The sequence below is a fragment of the Sceloporus occidentalis genome, unplaced genomic scaffold (assembly GCF_023333645.1).
Source record: "Sceloporus occidentalis isolate IW3139 unplaced genomic scaffold, rSceOcc1.0.p SCAF_2, whole genome shotgun sequence".
Classification (NCBI taxonomy): Eukaryota; Metazoa; Chordata; class Lepidosauria; order Squamata; family Phrynosomatidae; genus Sceloporus; species Sceloporus occidentalis.
This window is the reverse complement of record NW_028316982.1, coordinates 129602441-129621817: the sequence shown is the minus strand read 5'-3', so window position 1 is coordinate 129621817 and position 19377 is coordinate 129602441. Positions and strand designations below refer to the sequence as shown.

Below are 19377 nucleotides of genomic sequence, written 5' to 3'. Positions count from 1 at the left end.
TTCTGCTTCAGCATCCTGTCCTCAAGATTATATGTTTCTTCTAAAGTATCATACTTCATAGTTTATAGTAACTTTATAAGAAGCAGATCCACGAAAAACTCCTTGAAATTGTAAAGATTGCTGTGAATAGTGTGATGTAAATATTACGTAAGGTAAAAGAAAACAACAAAGAGTTAAAAGGAAGAAACTGGTTCTCAACCAATATGAATTTAGAAGGTTTTCATTCTCACAAACATAACTAATTACTAGAAATGATTAGTATGTAAATAATACTATTCGCTATGTTTTATTTGTATGTTATAAAGGCTATAAATAAAATATTTTTAAAAAATAAAGTACCAAATTGACTGACATACAATGATACTGTACTAGCTTGATCCTATGCACATTTATGCAGAAACCTTGTAGTGTCCACTTGGATTTATTCTACTGTAACTGCTCATTGGATTATAAAAGTATGAAACTTTAAAAATGGCTACATTTTTTACAAAAATATATTTTGACCCATATTGAAAAATGAAGGTGATTTTTCTTTAGCTGACTTTTGTGCTGGTATAAAAAGGTTTTATTGACCCATATTCTGACAGTGGAGCTGGAACTGAAAACCAGTGTTTGTACATGGTAGTATCTCCTAATGAATAGGGCAAGACTGACTTGTGAGTAAACACGTAAAGGGTAAAGCTGAAAACCTTATACAGGCAGCCCTTCTTCTACACGGTTTTATACACGGATTCAAGCATCCACAGTTTGAAAATGTTCCAAAAAAGTATAAAATTCAAATATCAAACCTTGATTTTCCATTTTTATAAGGGACACCATTTTGCTATGTCATTATATTTAATGGGACTTGAGCATCCATGGATTTTGTTATTCACGGGGGATCTTGGAACCAAACCCCAGCGTATAACAAGGGTCCACTGTGCTCACATTATGCTTTCTTTAGGATAGGAGTCCAGCTTCTTTGCTTACTTGTTTTTGGTCTCTTTAATCAGGGCTGCCATAAGGCACTAGGCTGCCTAAAGGAAGCAATGACATGATTCCTTTCCCATCCCATGTACAAAAGCTGAGATTGTTCCTTCAGCATTGGTTTCAGGACAAGATCCTCTGTTGCACATAAAGACAGAAGCATCACTTGGAGTTGCAGGGAAGGCAAAGTGGGACACAGCTCTCTCTTCAAACACTTTGTCACACCTCCCAGCATCTACTGTCATCATTATATATTTAAGGCTATTTAAATCACAGGTCAAGTTAAAAATACAACTATGAATAATAAGGTATAGTGTTCATTCATAGATTTGACACATTTGATACTGTGACTGTTAACAAACTCAAACTGGTGATCAACTTTGCCTGGCATCTTTTTTTTTCTCAAAAAGAGTCACACATTACCCTGTTAGCATGCTAATTTCTTTGCCAAACTGCAAATGGATTGCATTCCTTTTTTTTGTTTTATTCTGCAGGTAAAATAATTCCTTACTCAAAAACTGGTATGTAGCAATGGAACCAAAATTGTTATGTACATTTGCTGTAACCACATGCATGTATTCTGGAACTCTGCATGATGCGTAAGTTGACAGTAAACCTGCAAATGGACATCCAGAACCAAAGTCTTTTATATTGCTTAACTTTGTCAAGATTATAGTACCTTATAATTTGTGAAGAGTTTGGGGGAAAATAAATAATAATTATGGGATCATCATCATACTCATGAGACAAAAATAGGTGCACACTTTTTTTCATTGACATCAATATGACTAACTCTTCCATTGAAATCAAGTGCTTCTACTGAATTGTGCCAACAGATACAGTATACTTATACTCAAGGTAAATTTATCTGCTTAGAACTTAACTTTGTGATTAGTCAAAGCAACAAATTATAGTGAGGCAATAAAATGTTGTATGTTCACTTCATATAGTTTCACAGTAATAACAAGTACTCTTCTGTTGAAGAGATGAAATTTCTCCTATTCCATACCTTTGGTCTGTTCTGAATTCTAATCCTTCTTAACTTCAGTTTTAAGTAAAATAATTTCTTAGATTAACACACCACCATAATTGGACTGGGTATTACCATTTGCTTCATTTTTACAGGACCTTCAGTTCACTTGCATTATTTCCCATCATTCCTGTGTTACTGAAAGAACAATGCAGAAAAGCATTCTTGTTATAATTGTGTGTCTCATTGTTCAGAGTGAAGTTGGCACCAAACGGTGCAGCCACAACTCCCTGAACAATATTCAGAACTCTCGTTCCACTTAGAGAATGAGAAAAAATTGGGAAAGAATTTTAGAAGCATCTCTAGTTATTTCAAGTGAATAAGAGTGGGAATATATCTCTTTAAGAACTTAGGAAGCTGCTTTATGTCAGGACAGAAAATATTTCTCTTTAGTGTAATCTACTCTGAATAAAGCAGCTCTACTGGGTTTGGGCAGAACTCTTGTGACATCACTCAAGTTAGACCTGACCTTTTTGTCAAGAGATGCTAGGGGCTGAATCCACAACACATGTGTTCTACCTGGAAAAGGGAATCTAATTATCAGGGCAAAGCAATTTTGTTATGACGAAAGGCTACACTGTTTAAAGCTTGTCAGTTTATAATAGATGGGAATAATGCAACCCTAGTAATGGGCTTCCATGACATCCTTCAGGTGCCCTAGACCAAATAAAGGATGGTGAGAATGATGGGCGTTTCAGACCAACATCATCTGGAGGGCTATTTGATTCTCACACCATGTTAAGAAAACTAAATCATTTGTAAGGGAGTGAAAGGTTTTTATAAAATGTGAACATAGCTGTAGTGATGTGTTCTTCTCACAATACTACAAAGTTGTGATTATCCAATGAAACTGATGGGTATGAAATCCAGAACATAAGTTCAAGAGGGGAGGGAGGAGAAGTACTTCTATGCATAGGAGGTAATTATTTTATACTTCCACAAGACATAGTGATGGCTGCTAGCTGAAATGGCTTTGAAGGCTGATTCCCTCTCTTGTTTGCACACATCATAATCCTTCTGATCTGCAGGCAAATGAAATTGAGAAGACAAACAGACAAGAGGAGGACAAGAGCATGCAAGCTTGAGGTTTCAGCAAAAGCAACCAAATTATGCCTTGTTGTTGTATTTGTTTCTCTTCTCAAACAAAAGTTAAGTAATTTTATACTGGGGCATTTTTTTCCCTTAACCTTGAGAAAAACAGGCCTCTTGTGTTTTTTGCTGATAACTCTAAAGGGGATCTTTTGTCTTTTATTCTGAGCTATACCATAAATCTGTAAAGCCTGGCTTTTGTTTTGTTCTGACAATGCATCATAAATGCCAACACATTCTAGCAAAATAATTCGGAGAACAGAACAAATGCAAATACTTTTCCAAACTACACAATTTAATTCTTTTAGAGCAAAAGTGCTTTTCTAACAGAGGTGTCAAAATATAGTTTTACTATATTTTCTACCACTAGGAGGCAATGCAGGCATTCACAAACTAAATTCTGTTTTCTTGGCTGGAAACAAGTACATTCATCTATCCAATTATGTAAAAATGACAACAAAATATTACAACTACCCTGAACTATTAACAGAATATTAACAGAATAGGCAATATTAACTAGGTATATCCTATTTTTAAATTATCTAAATAATTTTCTAAAAGAACTATCTGATCTTAAACACAATTATCTGGTTCACATTCTGCTTCTTCATGCAGGTTCGGACAGGGTGTCCCATTGTTGGCAGGCTGAAGACGTATATAACGTGTTCTTCTTTTGCTTCCTAAATATCCACAAGTGCCTTTGCAAAGGCCCCAAGAAGACCAGAGGGATGTCTCACAGTCCAGTGGAGTTTCTGTAGCACAGAAGCATTTGATGGAAATGTTAACATGAAAGGCATTTTTATACAGTCAACTGTACTCCCAGGTTTGCATTGATTTTCAAAGTAAAAAGCTCTAAAACAGCAGCAAGCAATAAAAAAAAATTAAGGCAGAAAAACTATCAGGACTCATAAAGTTCACAGTCATTTAAATTCAGTTTGGTGACATGCTAAAAATATTGGGTAAATAAACCGGATAAGAAGAATATTCCCAGAGACAGGGAACAGAGACACTGAAAAGGCCCCTTTTATCACTGACATTGTATCATTCCTGTTTAAAAGCTTTTTATTTTTTTGGCACCATGAAAATGTCTCTTAAAAGGTGGAAATAAAATAAAATAAAACCTCAGGTGGTTGGCACCCCCAAACAAGCACCTCTGAAAGTATTTGTTAATAGTTCAGGGTATTTGTAATAGTATTTGGGCAAGTTAATGTGGAGAAGACATGTCTTCCAGACTCCTAGAGAAGCCACACATGATTTTCAAAAGTAAGCATCTGAATTTTGTACCAGTGCAACAGTTTTAGAGTTGGCAAATTGCATTAAATTTGGCTGGTTCCAGTTTGCACTAGCTGAAATTTTGTAGCTGGCTTGAAACCAACTGAAATCTCCAAGGAATCTGCAAAGGCAGTCCCAAGCATTACAACTGTCCAATCCAGGTTACTCAAGGATGGGTCATGGGTACTAGGCCATCTCAATCTGGAAAGGGCAACAGAAAGAGTACTAGCCAGAGCTGGTGAATGATGCTTCATGCCATTCCTCACATTGCTTGGCCTTCCAACAACAAGGCCAGATACAATATCACCCTTAGACTGGTCATTTAGAGGGATTGCTGTCCCATCCAGAAAGAACTGGGGCTGAACACAATGATAAAAATGATAAAACATCTTTTTTGAGTTGTTCTTCAGTTTCTTGGCCTTCATGCAGTCTGTTGCCTATTCCAGAGACCAAGTCCGAATTTTCACAACATCACTTGAACTAAAGGAAACAATAGCTATTTTCCCCACTTGAAAAATCAATTCTATTGGGTTAGCTTCAACCTACCAAACTAAGATGAACTGCAATATTTACTTTCAGTTGAATGATTGGTGTAAATAGGAATTTTGAAACCTCACTGCAGAAATACAGAATAGATTTTCACGACAACAACTGTATATTCTTGGAATAACCTTATTTATTTATTTTTACATAATCCAAACTGCCAAAAGTACAAACTGAAGATATGATTTAATGGGAATAAAAATTATAACCAACAGGATGCACCTACTCTTCAGTCGTCGGTATTTAAACTTCTATAAAGCAGCCATACTTCATAGGGTTTTCTGAGCTAGCCAGCCTATAATCTTCACTATGCCATGGTTCCTACTAAACATCTTTGATTTAATTATGGAAAGAATATTCAGATTTTTTTAAAAAAAACTCCAAAGAAACCCAAAGCAGCTTTATTTTGTCCTGTCTGTTTGGGCCCAATATTCTTTAAGAAAAGAAGGTGATTATAAAAAGCTTGAAATATTAAGTGCTAGTGCCAATATTAACTTCTATGACATAGTACAAATATGTGATATTTATTCATTTTGAGGCTTTTAAAACCATATTTGGGCAATAGCTATATTAGGAGTAGTCATAATATTCATGTATTTCAGTTTTTCTGAATTCTTCATCTAGTTGCTGCTGAATTCTTCATCTAGTTGCTGTTCTGTGTCTGCAAGTAGTTTCTGACTTATGGCAACCACAAGGTAAACATATCATTGGATTTTCTTGGCAAGATATGTTCCAAGGAGTTTTGCATTCCCCTAAGGCTGAGAGCATGAGACTTGCTAAAAGTCACCCAATGTGTTTATATGGCTGAGCATATAAACTCTCCAGAGTCACAATGTAATTAATAATAATAATAATAATGATGATAATGATAATAATAATAAATGTTTATTTCTATTTCCCACCTCTCCCTAAGGATCGAGGCAGGATCACATCGATGTAAAGCTCAAACCACTACACACACTGGCTATCTTACACTCTATATCTGTCTCAAATTCAAAGTGATCAGTAAGACAGAGGAATCAAACCACTATGACACCTTAACTTCCGGTGTCCCTCAAGGAGCCATTCTGTCCCCCATGCTTTTTAACATCTACATGAAACCGCTGGGAGAGATCATCCAGAGACATGGGGCGCGGGGTTATCAGTATGCTGATGACACCCAAATAATTTTCTCTATGTCTCCGACTGACTCAGTGACCAGGGATGGCATCTCTCCTCTCGTTGCCTGTCTGGAGTCGGTAATGGGCTGGATGAGGGAAAACAGACTCAGTTTGAATCCAGAGAAAACGGAAGTGCTCGTGATAGGTTCTCCGGGCCCGGGGATGGCGGTGTTTCCACCTGTCCTGAACCGGGTCACGCTTCCCGTGAATGACTCTGTTCACAGTCTGGGGGTGCTCCTTGACTTGTCGCTCCACCTTACACCACAGGTGGATGCGATGGTCAGGAGCACATGTTATCAGCTTCGGTTGATACGCCAGCTGCGTCCCTACCTGGGCCGGGAGGACCTTGAAACGGTAGTACATGCCCTGGTAACCTCTCGTTTGGATTTCTGCAATGCGCTCTACATGGGGCAACCTTACCCGGAAGCTGCAATTGGTGCAAAATATGGCGGCAAAACTGGTCACTGGTACTTCCAGGACCAGTCATATAACACCGGTCCTTAAAGACCTCCATTGGCTGCCTATTCGCTTCCGGGCGCAATACAAGGTGTTGGTTATTACCTATAAAGCCCTAAATGGCTTGGGCCCAGGGTACTTGGAGGACCGCCTCTCTCCATACAATCCGCCTCGCACACTCAGGTTAGCCGGGAAGCAATTGTTAAGGGTTCCAGAGGCTAGGTATGCCATCACTACTCAGAGGGCCTTTTCTATCTTTGCCCCCAAGCTCTGGAACTCGCTTCCCGGCGAGCTCTGCTCGGCCGCCTCGCTGGACCAGTTCAAGAAGGGGCTGAAGACACACTTGTTCCAGCAGGCATACCCCTGACCCCTGAAGTACTCCCCCCTCCCCTCTCAGCAGCATTGGAAGCTGGCTTGAGATTTTTTTGGGTGATGATGTAATTGTGTTTTATCTTGTTGTCGATTTTAACTGTATGTGGATGTTTTTAACTATGTTGTTAAACTGCCTTGATCCTTGGAAAGGCGGTATATAAATAAATTTTTATTATTATTATTATTATTATTATTATCATCTGGGTCTCTGGTTAGGTGATACAAAAATTAAGAAGAAGGAAAATCCACCCCACCCCACCCCACCCGCCTGTCATTAAGGTAGGTTTTGTAGCTGTAAATTCTTCTATTAAGCTCAGTCCAAAAATGGAGATTGCAAAATTAATGAATCACTAATAAATGTGTAATGAACAAACTACACGTAGAAGTGTATACTAGAATTGGAAATGAGTGCACATGGTGGTGCCTTCCATCTCTGAAAAGACTAGTTGTTAGTATTCTGCCCAATTTTGGACTTGGCTGCTTTCTTTCCAACCCCTAATTTTTATACCCTCTAGAATGAAAATTTACATCTTCTGTAGTGTTATAGTTAGTCCAGTATTGCACACCTGTGGATATTTTCTTCTTCACTAAACCAGCACAGCTATCTTTGCTTTATATTGGTTTTGAAAGTTTTAGTTCAGGAACATCCTAGGATAAGTTCAAGCATTATTGCATTATAGCCCTTTTGTGTTACTGAAAAACCTGCTTGGCTGGCAGCAATTTACATGGAAGCCATAAATGAACTCCATAAACAAGTTAACGTTTTGTTGGGACTGATCACATAAGGTATTTCTTTGACAATGCTACACAGACTCTGCTTTTACTATGGTCTGAATCAGACTGTGGCTGCTCTATTTTTAGCATCTCCACATATTATGGGGGAAACAATCATGACCCTCTAGGATGATGGCATACAAGCAGCTGAAAAACAAAGGGAACATCTGGCAAGATTTACCAGCTCCTTGTTTTCTGGTTCCACTGCCAGAATCATTTCTCTTTGTCTAGCCAGTATGCCTGAGGAGGTATACTTTGTGGGTGCTTCTCCACATGACCGTCTTAAGAAAGTGCCATTCCTCACATTGCTCGCCGTTAGTAAGAAAACTGTATGTATGTTTTTCTTTGGGAGGGGGAACCACTTACCTGACACTGAATCATCTATTTCATTACCTATTGCTGTCACATTGGTTTGAGGAATAGGAAACCCCAGTCTGCTTCTTTTAAGCTTTACCAGGGTTACTCGAGCAATAGGTGGTAAATTTTTAAGCTTGGGGTAAAAGAATGAATTTGCTGGGTGACTTGGAGAGGAACTTGTGATCTATAAATGAAAGAACAGGTACACAGACAAGATGTTCAGTATATCACGAATAGGTACAACAACAGCGCTTCATAAATAAAGTTTAATAATAATAATAATAATAACAATAACAATAACAACATAGAGTGCTTGTATTTATATTTCAAGCTACTGCACACCATTCCCCCTTCCCTCCAAATTTTCTTTCCCCCTCCCTTCCTTGAGAAACAGCATTTTTCTTCCCAATGTCTGATCCTAAACCCATAGGTCAGGGACAGTTAACAGAATTAGCCCAGAAGCTCAAGGGTCTATGGAATGAATCTGAAGGGTCAGGGTTAGATGACATCAGAATCCCTCCTCCAAAGCCCCATCCACAGTGCCATGTGACCCAATTTCAGTTTCCTCTGTGCAAAGAGAATGTGCATGGAGCTCCATGACAATCAGAATGGCAAATGGCAGGCAAAAAGGTGTGGTTGCTTCACCCACCATTTGGGATGGCAATGAGTGAGTGAAGAAACATGGATCCTTCACAGCAAAGAAAGTCAAGACCACTGTTATCAGAAGCAGGAGTGGATGTGATGTCTGTGTGGAATAAGCGACCAATGATAGTGAACATTACAGGCTGCCCTCCTGTTGAAGGGGCACAAAACAGCTTTATACTGCAGTGCTATGCAGTGCTATTCATAGTTCCTAAAGATGGCTATTCAAGACAAAAGATTTGGGTTTATCAGGAAGGAAACAAGAATCAGATCCTCTTAACTGTACATAGAAATTGTGTAGAGACTTTATACTGTGGGTGATTGATAGAGAACCATCTACTCTAGAGTTCACCAGAGAGGCATACAAAGGGGCATTGGGGTTGGATATCTATTGGTAGTCTCAAATGGAATAGCCCAGGTGAATCAACTGTTGAATGGTGTGTCAATACTTATGGAAATCTCAACTGATTCAATGGATTTACTCTAACTGGAGCTACTGATATAGGGGTTGACATACAGTGTGCATAGCTTTATATCCTATTGCTAACCCACAAAAGCAGAAGACAGCAATTGTGTGAATCAGGCCACATGTCTGCAGGGCCTTTTACAACTGGGATACAGCCATCAAGAAGGCAGACAGAGAGATGTCCATCATCACAACCTTTTGAAGGCTCAGGATGTAGGTGAATGGAGCTGTTGTATGTTTGAAAACAAATATGGTACCTTAACATGTAGCTGCAATGGGACTCCAGGATATGGGAAGATAGAGAAAGGAGAATGCCTATTTAAAAGCACACTACTGATTTTACTATAAAAACCTCTCAGAAAAATAATTTACAACAAAAGCGAATTCCAAATTTTTGAACATTTTTTTCCAGAATATAATTTTAAAAGGCAAAGGTTAACAAGGGAAAATGTATATTAGCTTAAATTAAAGTAAATTAAACTCTCAGTAGAATTTACAACCATCTCTCATTAAGCAAGCATTTTTCTTTGTCTCTTCAAAGTTAATAGTGTGCTCTAAAGAAAAAATCGCAATAACTTTAAAGCTGTGTAACAGTACAGTTCAACTGTAATGTCTTAGAAATTTGCCACTGGACAGAAAATTCTGACAAAGCATATCACTCTCCCTAAGAAAAGAATCATAGAATATTAACTGTTCTAGATCAGAATGCACCTTGTTCCCCCTCCAGGCTTGTATGTTGTTCTTTCTCACCTTCCCATTTCCAGCATGGCCAAAAGGTAGAACTCAGACATCTGTGTTTGTCTTTATTACTGTGCCACAAAACTTTGAATGATCATTAATCTCAACTACCATTAGCAAATACAAGGCAGCCTCATAAACAACAGTTTGATGTTTCACCACCACCACCACTAACCACAGTTAACATTAACTGCAGTGTTTCTGGTTTTGGACAATATTTTTTGCTGTTGTGTACCTTCAAGTTCTTTTTGACTTATGGTGATTCTAAGGCAAATCTACCATGGGTTTTCTTGGCAGGTTTCTTCAGAGGAGTTTGCCTTTACCATCCCCTGAGGCTAAGAGCATATGACCTGCCCAGGATTACCCAGTGGGTTTCTGTGGCCAAGCTGGGAATGGAACCCTGGTCTCCAGAGTCATAACAGTCCAATGCTCAAACCACTACATCATGCTCTCATAGCCAGTTATAATCATGGCCATGCTAGAGGAGATAGGGGAAGGACAAGCTCATTCATCTAATACTGTGATATGGTTTAGCCAACCAACTTTTCTATACAGGTAAAGATAGCTCTTAGCTCTAAAACACAAGGCTTTGCATTAATTACAGTCATGTCTACAGCATGAAAATAATTACACTCAGTGCTCAATAGAGATTCTTACCTCAGTGACAGTATCTTGTGGAATGGTGGCAAAGTTGGGTGAGGAAAATGTGAATCCGCTGTCAGTTCCAGCATCATATGGGAAAAGCTCCAACGATATTTGCTGTTTCCAGTGATCTTTGTCACAGAGATTTAAACTATCTATGCCCACAAACCAGTCAGGACTGGGCACAATCCGTACTACAATGGAAACCTAACAGTTAAAAAAAAAACATTGTTTTAAAACATTTGATTAAGAACTGTTCTCCCTGATTAAAAATGAAAGGCACAGATATAGGATGGGTGACACCTGGCTGAACGAGACTACATATGAAAGAGATCTGGGAGGCCAAGTAGACCACAAGTTGAACATGAGTCAACAGTGATGCGGGAGCTGAAAAGGCCAATGCAATTTTTGGCTGCATCAATAGAAGTATAGTGTATAGATCAAGGGAAGTAATAATGCTACTCTATTCTGCTGTGGTCAAGCCCCACCTGGAATAGTGTGTCCAGTTCTGGGCACCACAATTTACAAAGGGTGTGGAAAAACTGGAGCATGTCCAAAGGAGGGCAACTAAAATGGTGAAGGGTCTGGAAACCATGTCCTATGAGGAACGCCTTAGGGAGCTGGGATTGTTTAGCCTGGAGAAGAGAAGGTTAAGAGGTGATATGATATCTCTGTTTAAATACTTGAAGGGATGTCATATTGAGGAGGGAGCAAGCTTGTTTTCTGCTGCTCCAGAGACTAGGACCCAGAGAAATGGACGCAAGCTACAGGAAAAGAGATTCCACCTCAACATTAGGAGGAACCTCCTGACAGTAAGGGCTGTTCGACAATGGAACAAACTCTCTCAGAGAGTGGTGGAGTCTCCCTCCTTAGAGGCTGGATGGCCATCTGTCGGGGATGCTTTAATTGAGATTTCCTGCATGGCAGGGGGTTGGACTGGATGGCCCTTGTGGTCTCTTCCAACTCTATGAACCTTACCACACAGGGCTCCTGGGATGGCCTGAGAACGGTCCAAAAGGGGCCAGGAAGGGAACAGAATGAGTGTAGGACACATTTTACTGCACACAAGGAAGTGTCTCACTCGTTCTTTTCCCCTCTCTTCCGTTCCCATTCCGTTCCAGGGGAGGTGATTTTTGAGAACTGTTCAGAACAGTTCTCAAAAATTGTGTTATCTGGAATGGAATGGGAACGGAAGGGAACAGAACACTCATTCCAGGCCCCTTCTGCTCCATTCTCAGGGTGTTCCACGGAGCTCCTGTACGGTAAGGTCCTATGATTCTATGATTCTATGAAATTATTGTACTTCTAATCTTGAAATTGTCTGTAACAATTGACTAAAAATATTACAACATTCTGTCAGTAACTAACCGATTGACATACATGTTATACCTTACTGAAGCAACCCAAAGAAGACTACATAAAATTTTATTTTAAAGTCTATTTTGAAACTAAATATTTATTACACTAATAATTTATTATTTGTTTGTTTGTTTTATCACCCTGCTTTCTCTTAATATGGGACTCAAAACCTGATTGCTCTGACTTAATGACATATTAGATTCTTGCACCTTCAGAATCGTGCATACATTATTCCTAGAGCTGCAGCATTTAATTTTTAATCAGTTAGATTGATCCATTAAATCAAATTAGGAGGCATACACAATTACCTGAGAAACACAATTACTTTTTTGGGGGGAAGCAATTATTTCCAATTACATCTGCTGCCTATAGGTACCACCTTAGATGAGATATTCTCACTGTGGTCAAACACAGAAGGAAATGCTGTTCCATGATATTTGATATGATATGTGTGATATGTGATATGCATATTCTCCATCTAAAATTCAAAGTGGCTTGTTTCTTGAAAACTATTGCTTTAGTTGTATGAATTTATATGCAAATTTAATTTGCTGAGTAGTACAGTACTCTTATTTCAAGAAAACATCCAGGGGTAGTAGCCATGTTGGCCATTTAGCAAATCCAATAAAAACATCCACTAAATAACATCCACCAAATTTAACATCAAATTTTCACTTGGATTTGCTAAATGGACAACACAGCTACCCCTGGATGTTTTCTAGATTTTAAGATACTGCATCATCATCATCATTATTTTATAATTAATTTTTTATTGAATTTCAAAAATAAAATGTAAAATGTAAATTGTAAAATGTGGGCTAGACAAGGCAACTGTTACATGGATTTGTAATTGGTTGACTAGGCAAAGCCAAAGGGTGCTCAACAATGGCTCCTTTTCATCCTGGAGAGAAGTGACCAGTGGGGTCCCACAGGGCTCTGTCCTGGGGCCAGTGCTATTCAACATCTTTATGACTTGGAGGACAAAATTGGGGAAATAATTATCAAATTTGCAGATGACACCAAATTAGGAGAAGTAGCTAATACCCCAGAGGACAGGATCAAGATTCAAAATGACCTGAACAGACTAGAAAACTGGGCCAAAGCTAACAAAATGAAATTCAACATGGAAAAATGTAAGGTACTGCACTTAGGGCAGAAAAATGAAAAGCACAGATATAGGATGGGGGACACCTGGCTGAATGAAACTACGTGTGAAAGGGATCTAGGAGTCTAAGTAGACCATAAGTTAAACATGAGTCAACAGTGCGATGCGGCAGCTAACAAGGCCAATGCTATTTTAGGCTGCATTAATAGAAGTATAGTTTCTAGATCAAGGGAAGTAATAGTGGCACTCTATTCTGCTCTGGTCAGGCCTCACCTGGAATACTGTGTCCAGTTCTGGGCACCACAATTAGAAAAGGACATTGAGAAACTGGAGCGTGTCCAAAGGAGGGCAACTAAAATGGTGACGGGTCTGGAAACCATGCCCTATGAGGAACGACTTAGGGAGCTGGGGATGTTTAGCCTGGAGAAGAGAAGGTTAAGAGGCGATATGATAGCCCTGTTTAAATATTTGAAGGGATGTCATATTGAGGAGGGAGCAAGCTTGTTTTCTGCTGCTCCAGAGACTAGGACCCGGAGCAATGGATGCAAGCTCCAGGAAAAGAGATTCCACCTCAACATTAGGAGGAACTTCCTGACAGTAAGGGCTATTCGACAGTAGAACAAACTCCCTCGGAGTGTAGTGGAATCTCCTTCCTTAGAGGTCTTCAAACAGAGGCTGGATGGCCATCTGTCAGGGATGCTTTGATTGTGATTTGCTGCATGGCAGGGGGTTGGACTGGATGGCTCTTGCGGTCTCTTCCAACTCTACGATTCTATGATTCTATGAAAAAGAGATTTACATAAAACAACAACAAAAGTATAGACTCATAGAATCATAGAGTTGGAAGAGACCGCAAGGGCCATCCAGTCCAACCCCCTGCCATGCAGCAAATCACAATCAAAGCATCCCTGACAGATGGCCATCCAGCCTCTGTTTGAAGACCTCTAAGGAAGGAGATTCCACTACACTCCGAGGGAGTTTGTCAGCCCTTACTGTCAGGAAGTTCCTCCTAATGTTGAGGTGGAATCACTTTTCCTGTAGCTTGCATCCATTGTTCTGGGTCCTGTTCTCTGGAGCAGCAGAAAACAAGCTTGCTCCCTCTTCAATATGACATCCTTTCAAATATTTAAGTAGATATGTTCCATCTTCATTCTTTTGTCTGACATTTGGTAATGGAACCTAATAACAAAATATACCATTAATGTCTTCAAACAATATTTGATCTACAAGGTATTGAGCTTACAAAAGATCTAGGAAAGAATATTGATAGCTGGCAATACACCTGAAAAAGGACATTTCAATTTATGAAGAGCCAAAATGTCAGAGAAAACTACCTTAAAAATGCCATACAGATGGCATTTAACGCCATCCAAATTAGATAAAATCTACAAAAACAAGGAAAACAAGTGTTGGAAGTGCACCAGAGAGGTGGGAAGCTGGCACCATATGTGGTGGCAATGTCCAGAAATTAAAAAACTCTAGCAAGAAATCCACAAAGGAATTTCCCAAATCTTAAAAATAAAATTTCAGTTTATCCCGGAAATCTACTTATTAAATATGACCAATGCAAGATGCAGAGGCTAAAAAACATTGGAAATCTTTATTATATATGTTTTCAACGGTTAGAATTCTTATTGCTCAAAAATGGAAAACAAATGAGCTACCAACTATAGACGAACGGTTGTTAAAAACATTAGAATACATAGAATTAGACAAACTAACAAACTTGATCAGGAAAAGACCAGAAGAGAAATCACACACAAATGATTGGGAATTTTTTTTAAAATACTATAAAGAAAGATGGTCATAGAATATACCACACAACCCTGAAACAGCTTAGAGCTTCAACTAATCAAAACACGCTGAAAGTCACAATAAAAATGTAACAAAAAGAGTAAGAGGGAACTGTAAGATAACACACAACAGGAGAATCCTAAAGAGTCAGTCACTTTCAACCTCCAATAAAGATAAAACTTTTTTTTCTTCTTAAATTGGAGCTGAATTGGCATGTTTTATCTCAACACCACCTAAAGTTTTCCTGATGCAAAAGCATAAAGGCTTCTTGAGAAATCCAGTGTCCTTTGCCTAACAAAGGGGCCTGTGGTCTCACAAGGATGGAGATATATTTGATTGCAAAGGAAGTGTCTTTGTTGTGATGCAAATGGATGTTAAATTTCCTGTACTTTGAGAATCTCCCAGTTGCCACGTGGTCAGAAGGAGGAGGCGCCAGCCTGCAAGATATACCCCTCCATACCATCTTAACTAAGAAGAGAAACAGCAATATGCAGGGCTATGACTAACATCTTCAGGGTTTTTTTCTCCTATTTAGTTTGTAACACCTTGCCTGATGAAGAAACCAGTGAAGCTTCGAAAGCTTGCATCATGTATATTGTGCATTTTGGTTGGCCAATAAAGGTATCACTGTTTGGTGGATTTCTGATGTTATTTCAAGAGTTGGACTGCAATTCCTTCAAACGGTTGGCAACCTTGATTCTTTCTCATAGCATTTGCTCTTATGTCCAATAAGTAATTCCATACTTACCAGTGGATGTCCTGAATGAACCTCTAGGTCTGTGGAGGTTTGCCCTGTGCCAATGGATATGGCAGGAGCAGAGAAGATTCCATGAACACTTTGGATTTTTTCTCCAGCTGCTTCGATTTCCTTCATTAATGTCCACGGTTCTCCTCTTTCAGCAAAGTCACGCATACCATTACTGGCGTATTCATTTGTTTTCCATATGCTGTAATCAGAATTATGGGTCACGCCTGTTGAAAGGAAGACATTGCACTACATAAAAGTCTGGTTTGGATTTCTTTAATAACTTAAATATATGCTGCTTCAAACTCTCTTCTTTTTGAAGTGGGACAATCTGTGTTTAAAAATGTAAGGTATGCTATTTACCTCAGCTGCAGTAAATTGAAAACAGTCACAAAAGCTGGCTGGGAAAAAAACCAGCTCCAGATTTTGTATGCTGGACTGCATGTTTTATCTCTTTGTTATATGGACTTAGATGTAACTTAATTGAGGGGACTAAAGCAAAGATGCTAGTGCTTGGAGAGAAGAAACTTCTGTTGACACTGCACACAAATGTCACTTACCTAGAAGGGATGACCATTGTGCTGGAGGCCTGTAGAGCGGGTACTGCTTAGGGAAAGCTACCTGGCTCCATTTTCCTGAGAAAACAATGCTGTATGCGGCAAGTTCCTCTGCTGTGCATACTGAATGGTCATCAAGAGGCAAAGAAGTGGCGCAGCTCAGAACTGTTAAAAGCAGTGTAGTGATCATTTTGTCAGAGCTGGAGACAAGTATCAAAGTTTCCATTTCCTTGCAGGAGAGAAAAACCACATCAGTCTCTGCAGAGTATGTAAACAAATGCTTAACATCCAAAGGGCAAGTACACTGCCCCAAACTCTTGTCGCATTTGTGAACATGATGCTAAGCTTCTCAGATAAGTTTCCAAGCAATATCATTTCCAAGTACCTAAACATTTTTTTAAAAATAGGAAATGTCAATATTTTTTTTTTTTTTGGGGGGGGGGGAAGTGTTCTTAGAGATCCATTTCTGATTTTGTTTCTAATCCTATCAGAATTATGTTTTGACTCAGTTACATTAGCAAATGCTTCAGTACAAATTATGAATGTATCGTAACTGTATGCTTTAATATCGGGGTTGCATTTTATTTCATCCTGTAGCATAATTCTTTTTAAATTTGAGTTTGAAGATCGATTTTATGGTGTAACGTTAAATGTGAATTTAGTACATTAGAAAGGTAATTGGTTATACACTTCATATTACCAAAACATTTTTACAAAGCATCAAAACAAAACAAAAAGGCAAAGGCAAAGCATTAGCAGCTATTAGATTATTGCTTGGAACAGCAACTTTTAATATCTTTTTTTTTTTAAGTTCTTATTCTCTGAGAATAACTAAAACTACAGCTTTAATAGTGGGCATAACTAAAAAAAACTACAAAGCTACATAACTAAAGACTACAGCTTTAATAGTTAAACAGTATATTTTGTATATTAGTAATACTTACAAATACTTCACACTTCCAGGCATTTCCTGTGGCGCACTGATAAGTTGAAGTGTGCTGGCTTTTGCTTGCAGCTGAGCAGTTCTGCAAGAGAGGAGAGCAGGATTCCTGCTATTTATGCCTGAAGAAGGTCCCTTTGGTCCAAGCTTGACTCCAGCCTCTACAGTCTCTAGTTGAACTGTGCTTGTTTTCACTGTTTAAGAGAATTAGATGAATGCCAGTTGTGTTTGTTTACAGGTTTTTTTTAAAAAAACTAACATAAAACTGGGGTGCTGCCTAGACAAAACAGAATTTTTTAGATGTCACATTACTGTTGTCACTTTAACGTTTTCTGATGTCAGTACATTTCTCTGTTCTTGTTTTCATGCCCTTAGGATAAGGATGAACTGCTTCCAAAACTTTCCTCATGGAAGATTTTTTTTACAAGAAGATTTTTTCTTTGCTAGTTTTATTGTTTGACAGATCAGTTTCCCAAGTATTTACTGAAAGCACTCCCTTTAATGCACCCATATGCACAAATTTGAGCAAGGAAATGAAAGTTGAAGATGCTTATAGAAAAATATAGCTTTCAAAATAACAGCAAATATGGTTTCAGGAAAACAATGAAATGTATTCTTTTTAATTAGAGCCTGGGAAGTATCCTTTTGGGGATTCCTCAGCTTGCATGCCTATGACTTGCTGGAGCATTCTGGGAACTGTAGTTGACAAAACTTTCCCAAATTCCTTTTTTAATTTCTATACATTATCTGATGAGGGGTAATAAGACATTACTGTTTGATTTTAAAAGCATCTTTGGGACACTTATCTGGGGATAGTCATCACTGGTAGATGTTAGAAATTCAGATTAATATGTTGACTGAAAATAGAATATCCTTGTTAATACTGACTATAATCTAGCCATATTAAAATCCATGGAGGTTCTCTCACTGATTTAAATTGGCTGCATACTTCATTCGTTGCTAATAATGTCATCTCATAAAGACAAATACTTTCCCACCCATGAGTCCTTTGGGGTTGAAGGAGAGAATCAGGAGTGAGAGGCCAAGAAAATTAAGCATATGGCATCCCATGACCATTGACAGAAATATTTTGGAGTTGTATATATTTTCTTTCTCTAAACATTCTTTTTTTATTAGAAACATGAAACTTTGGGGATTGGCTCATTCTCCTCCAAAAAGCATTAAACAAAAGCAAGACTAAACATTATTTGCTACCCTGGTTTGTGGCGTTCAAAGTATTTGTTGGTGTTTCTGCAATCCAGATAGTAATATATTCATTTGCTACATGCAGATAAAACATGAAGATTATTTCAAGGCCAGCAGTCCCATGTCCGTTGAGGTCTCCAGGGAATAGTGTCCTTGCTGCTCCTCACTCAAGCAGATCTAGCAGGGAGGTGGATCAGAACAGTGGCTCCAGCTGAACACCCTGCCACTGCTTTGATAATGGTCCAGCTAATGGGGGGAGCAGAGAAAATCAGGCCTTTCATTAGTGGCAGGGGCACTTGACAAGGACCCTGGCATTTTCAAAAGGACACTGTATGGTATCTCTGATTGGTCCTGGAAGTTTTGAAGACTTCCAATGAAGAAATTGCTGAAATCTAGACCAAGAAAAGTTTTTAGATGGTGCTAGAATTACAGGAGTGGAAATACACAGGCTGAAATTCATCAGCCTCATCTTTACCTGATCCTGACTAATCACTGCTCTCTTTAGGTCTTCTTTTGTGACTGTAAAAAAAATAATAATTAAATCAAAACAGCAATAATTCTCCTCTGAGAATCAGAATGATAGACTGAAAGGGCCATCTAGCGGGAACACACAATTAAGGCACTCCAGACAAATGGCCACCCAATCTGTTTAAAGACCTCCAAAGAAAAAGAGTTCGGCAGTCTGTTCCACTGTCACTTTTTTTACAGTAAAAAGGTTCATGCTAATGTTTAGTTGGAATGTTTTTTCTTGCCGTTTGAATCCATTGGTTCATGAGTCTCTAGAGCAGTAGAAAACAAGCTTGCCCACCTTCAACAAGACATCCCTTCAGGTATTTAAATATAGATATGTCACCTCTCAGTCTTCTCTTTTCTCCAGGCTAAACACCCCCATGTTCCTGAGCTAAACTAAACAAGCCAGTTTACGTTTGGGCCTCAATAGACTGGCATGGGGGTGGAGTGGGGGCATGGCAACTGCACACCAGCCACCCTGACTCCATCCCACACTGGAGTGACAACGGCCAAGCAACCACACAGTGGGCAGCGTCACGCCGCATCTTCGGTGCAGCATTTACAAGCACTGTGTCAAAGAATCGGTGAAAAGCCACTGCCAACACAGCTAGGGTGCCCTTTCCACAATGCAAAAAGGAGCTTCTTTTTGCACCA

General features: G+C 38.9%; 1 protein-coding gene across 1 annotated transcript; it reads right to left on the bottom strand.

Moving 5' to 3' along the window:
* Positions 1-2786: 2786 nt before the first annotated feature.
* SPON2 (spondin 2) lies at positions 2787-17034 on the bottom strand. The gene is made up of 6 exons (XM_089507947.1): positions 17012-17034; positions 16071-16296; positions 15514-15737; positions 10523-10714; positions 8029-8203; positions 2787-3837 (listed from the first exon to the last, which is right to left on the bottom strand). The coding sequence occupies exons 2-6, from the start codon at positions 16291-16293 to the stop codon at positions 3659-3661; spliced, it is 993 nt and encodes a 330-aa protein (XP_089364073.1). The 5' UTR covers positions 16294-16296; positions 17012-17034; the 3' UTR covers positions 2787-3658.
* Positions 17035-19377: the final 2343 nt, after the last annotated feature.

What these genes read in the sequence shown, in the direction of transcription:
- SPON2 (XM_089507947.1), bottom strand. Translation starts at nt 16,293, where the DNA reads ATGGAAACTTTGATACTTGTCTCCAGCTCTGACAAAATGATCACTACA. An exon ending in ACAATGGTCATCCCTTCTAG is followed by an intron (nt 15,738 to 16,070) that starts GTAAGTGACATT and finishes TCCTTTCAACAG; the next exon opens with GCGTGACCCATAATTCTGAT. An exon ending in TTCATTCAGGACATCCACTG is followed by an intron (nt 10,715 to 15,513) that starts GTAAGTATGGAA and finishes TTTAACTGTTAG; the next exon opens with GTTTCCATTGTAGTACGGAT.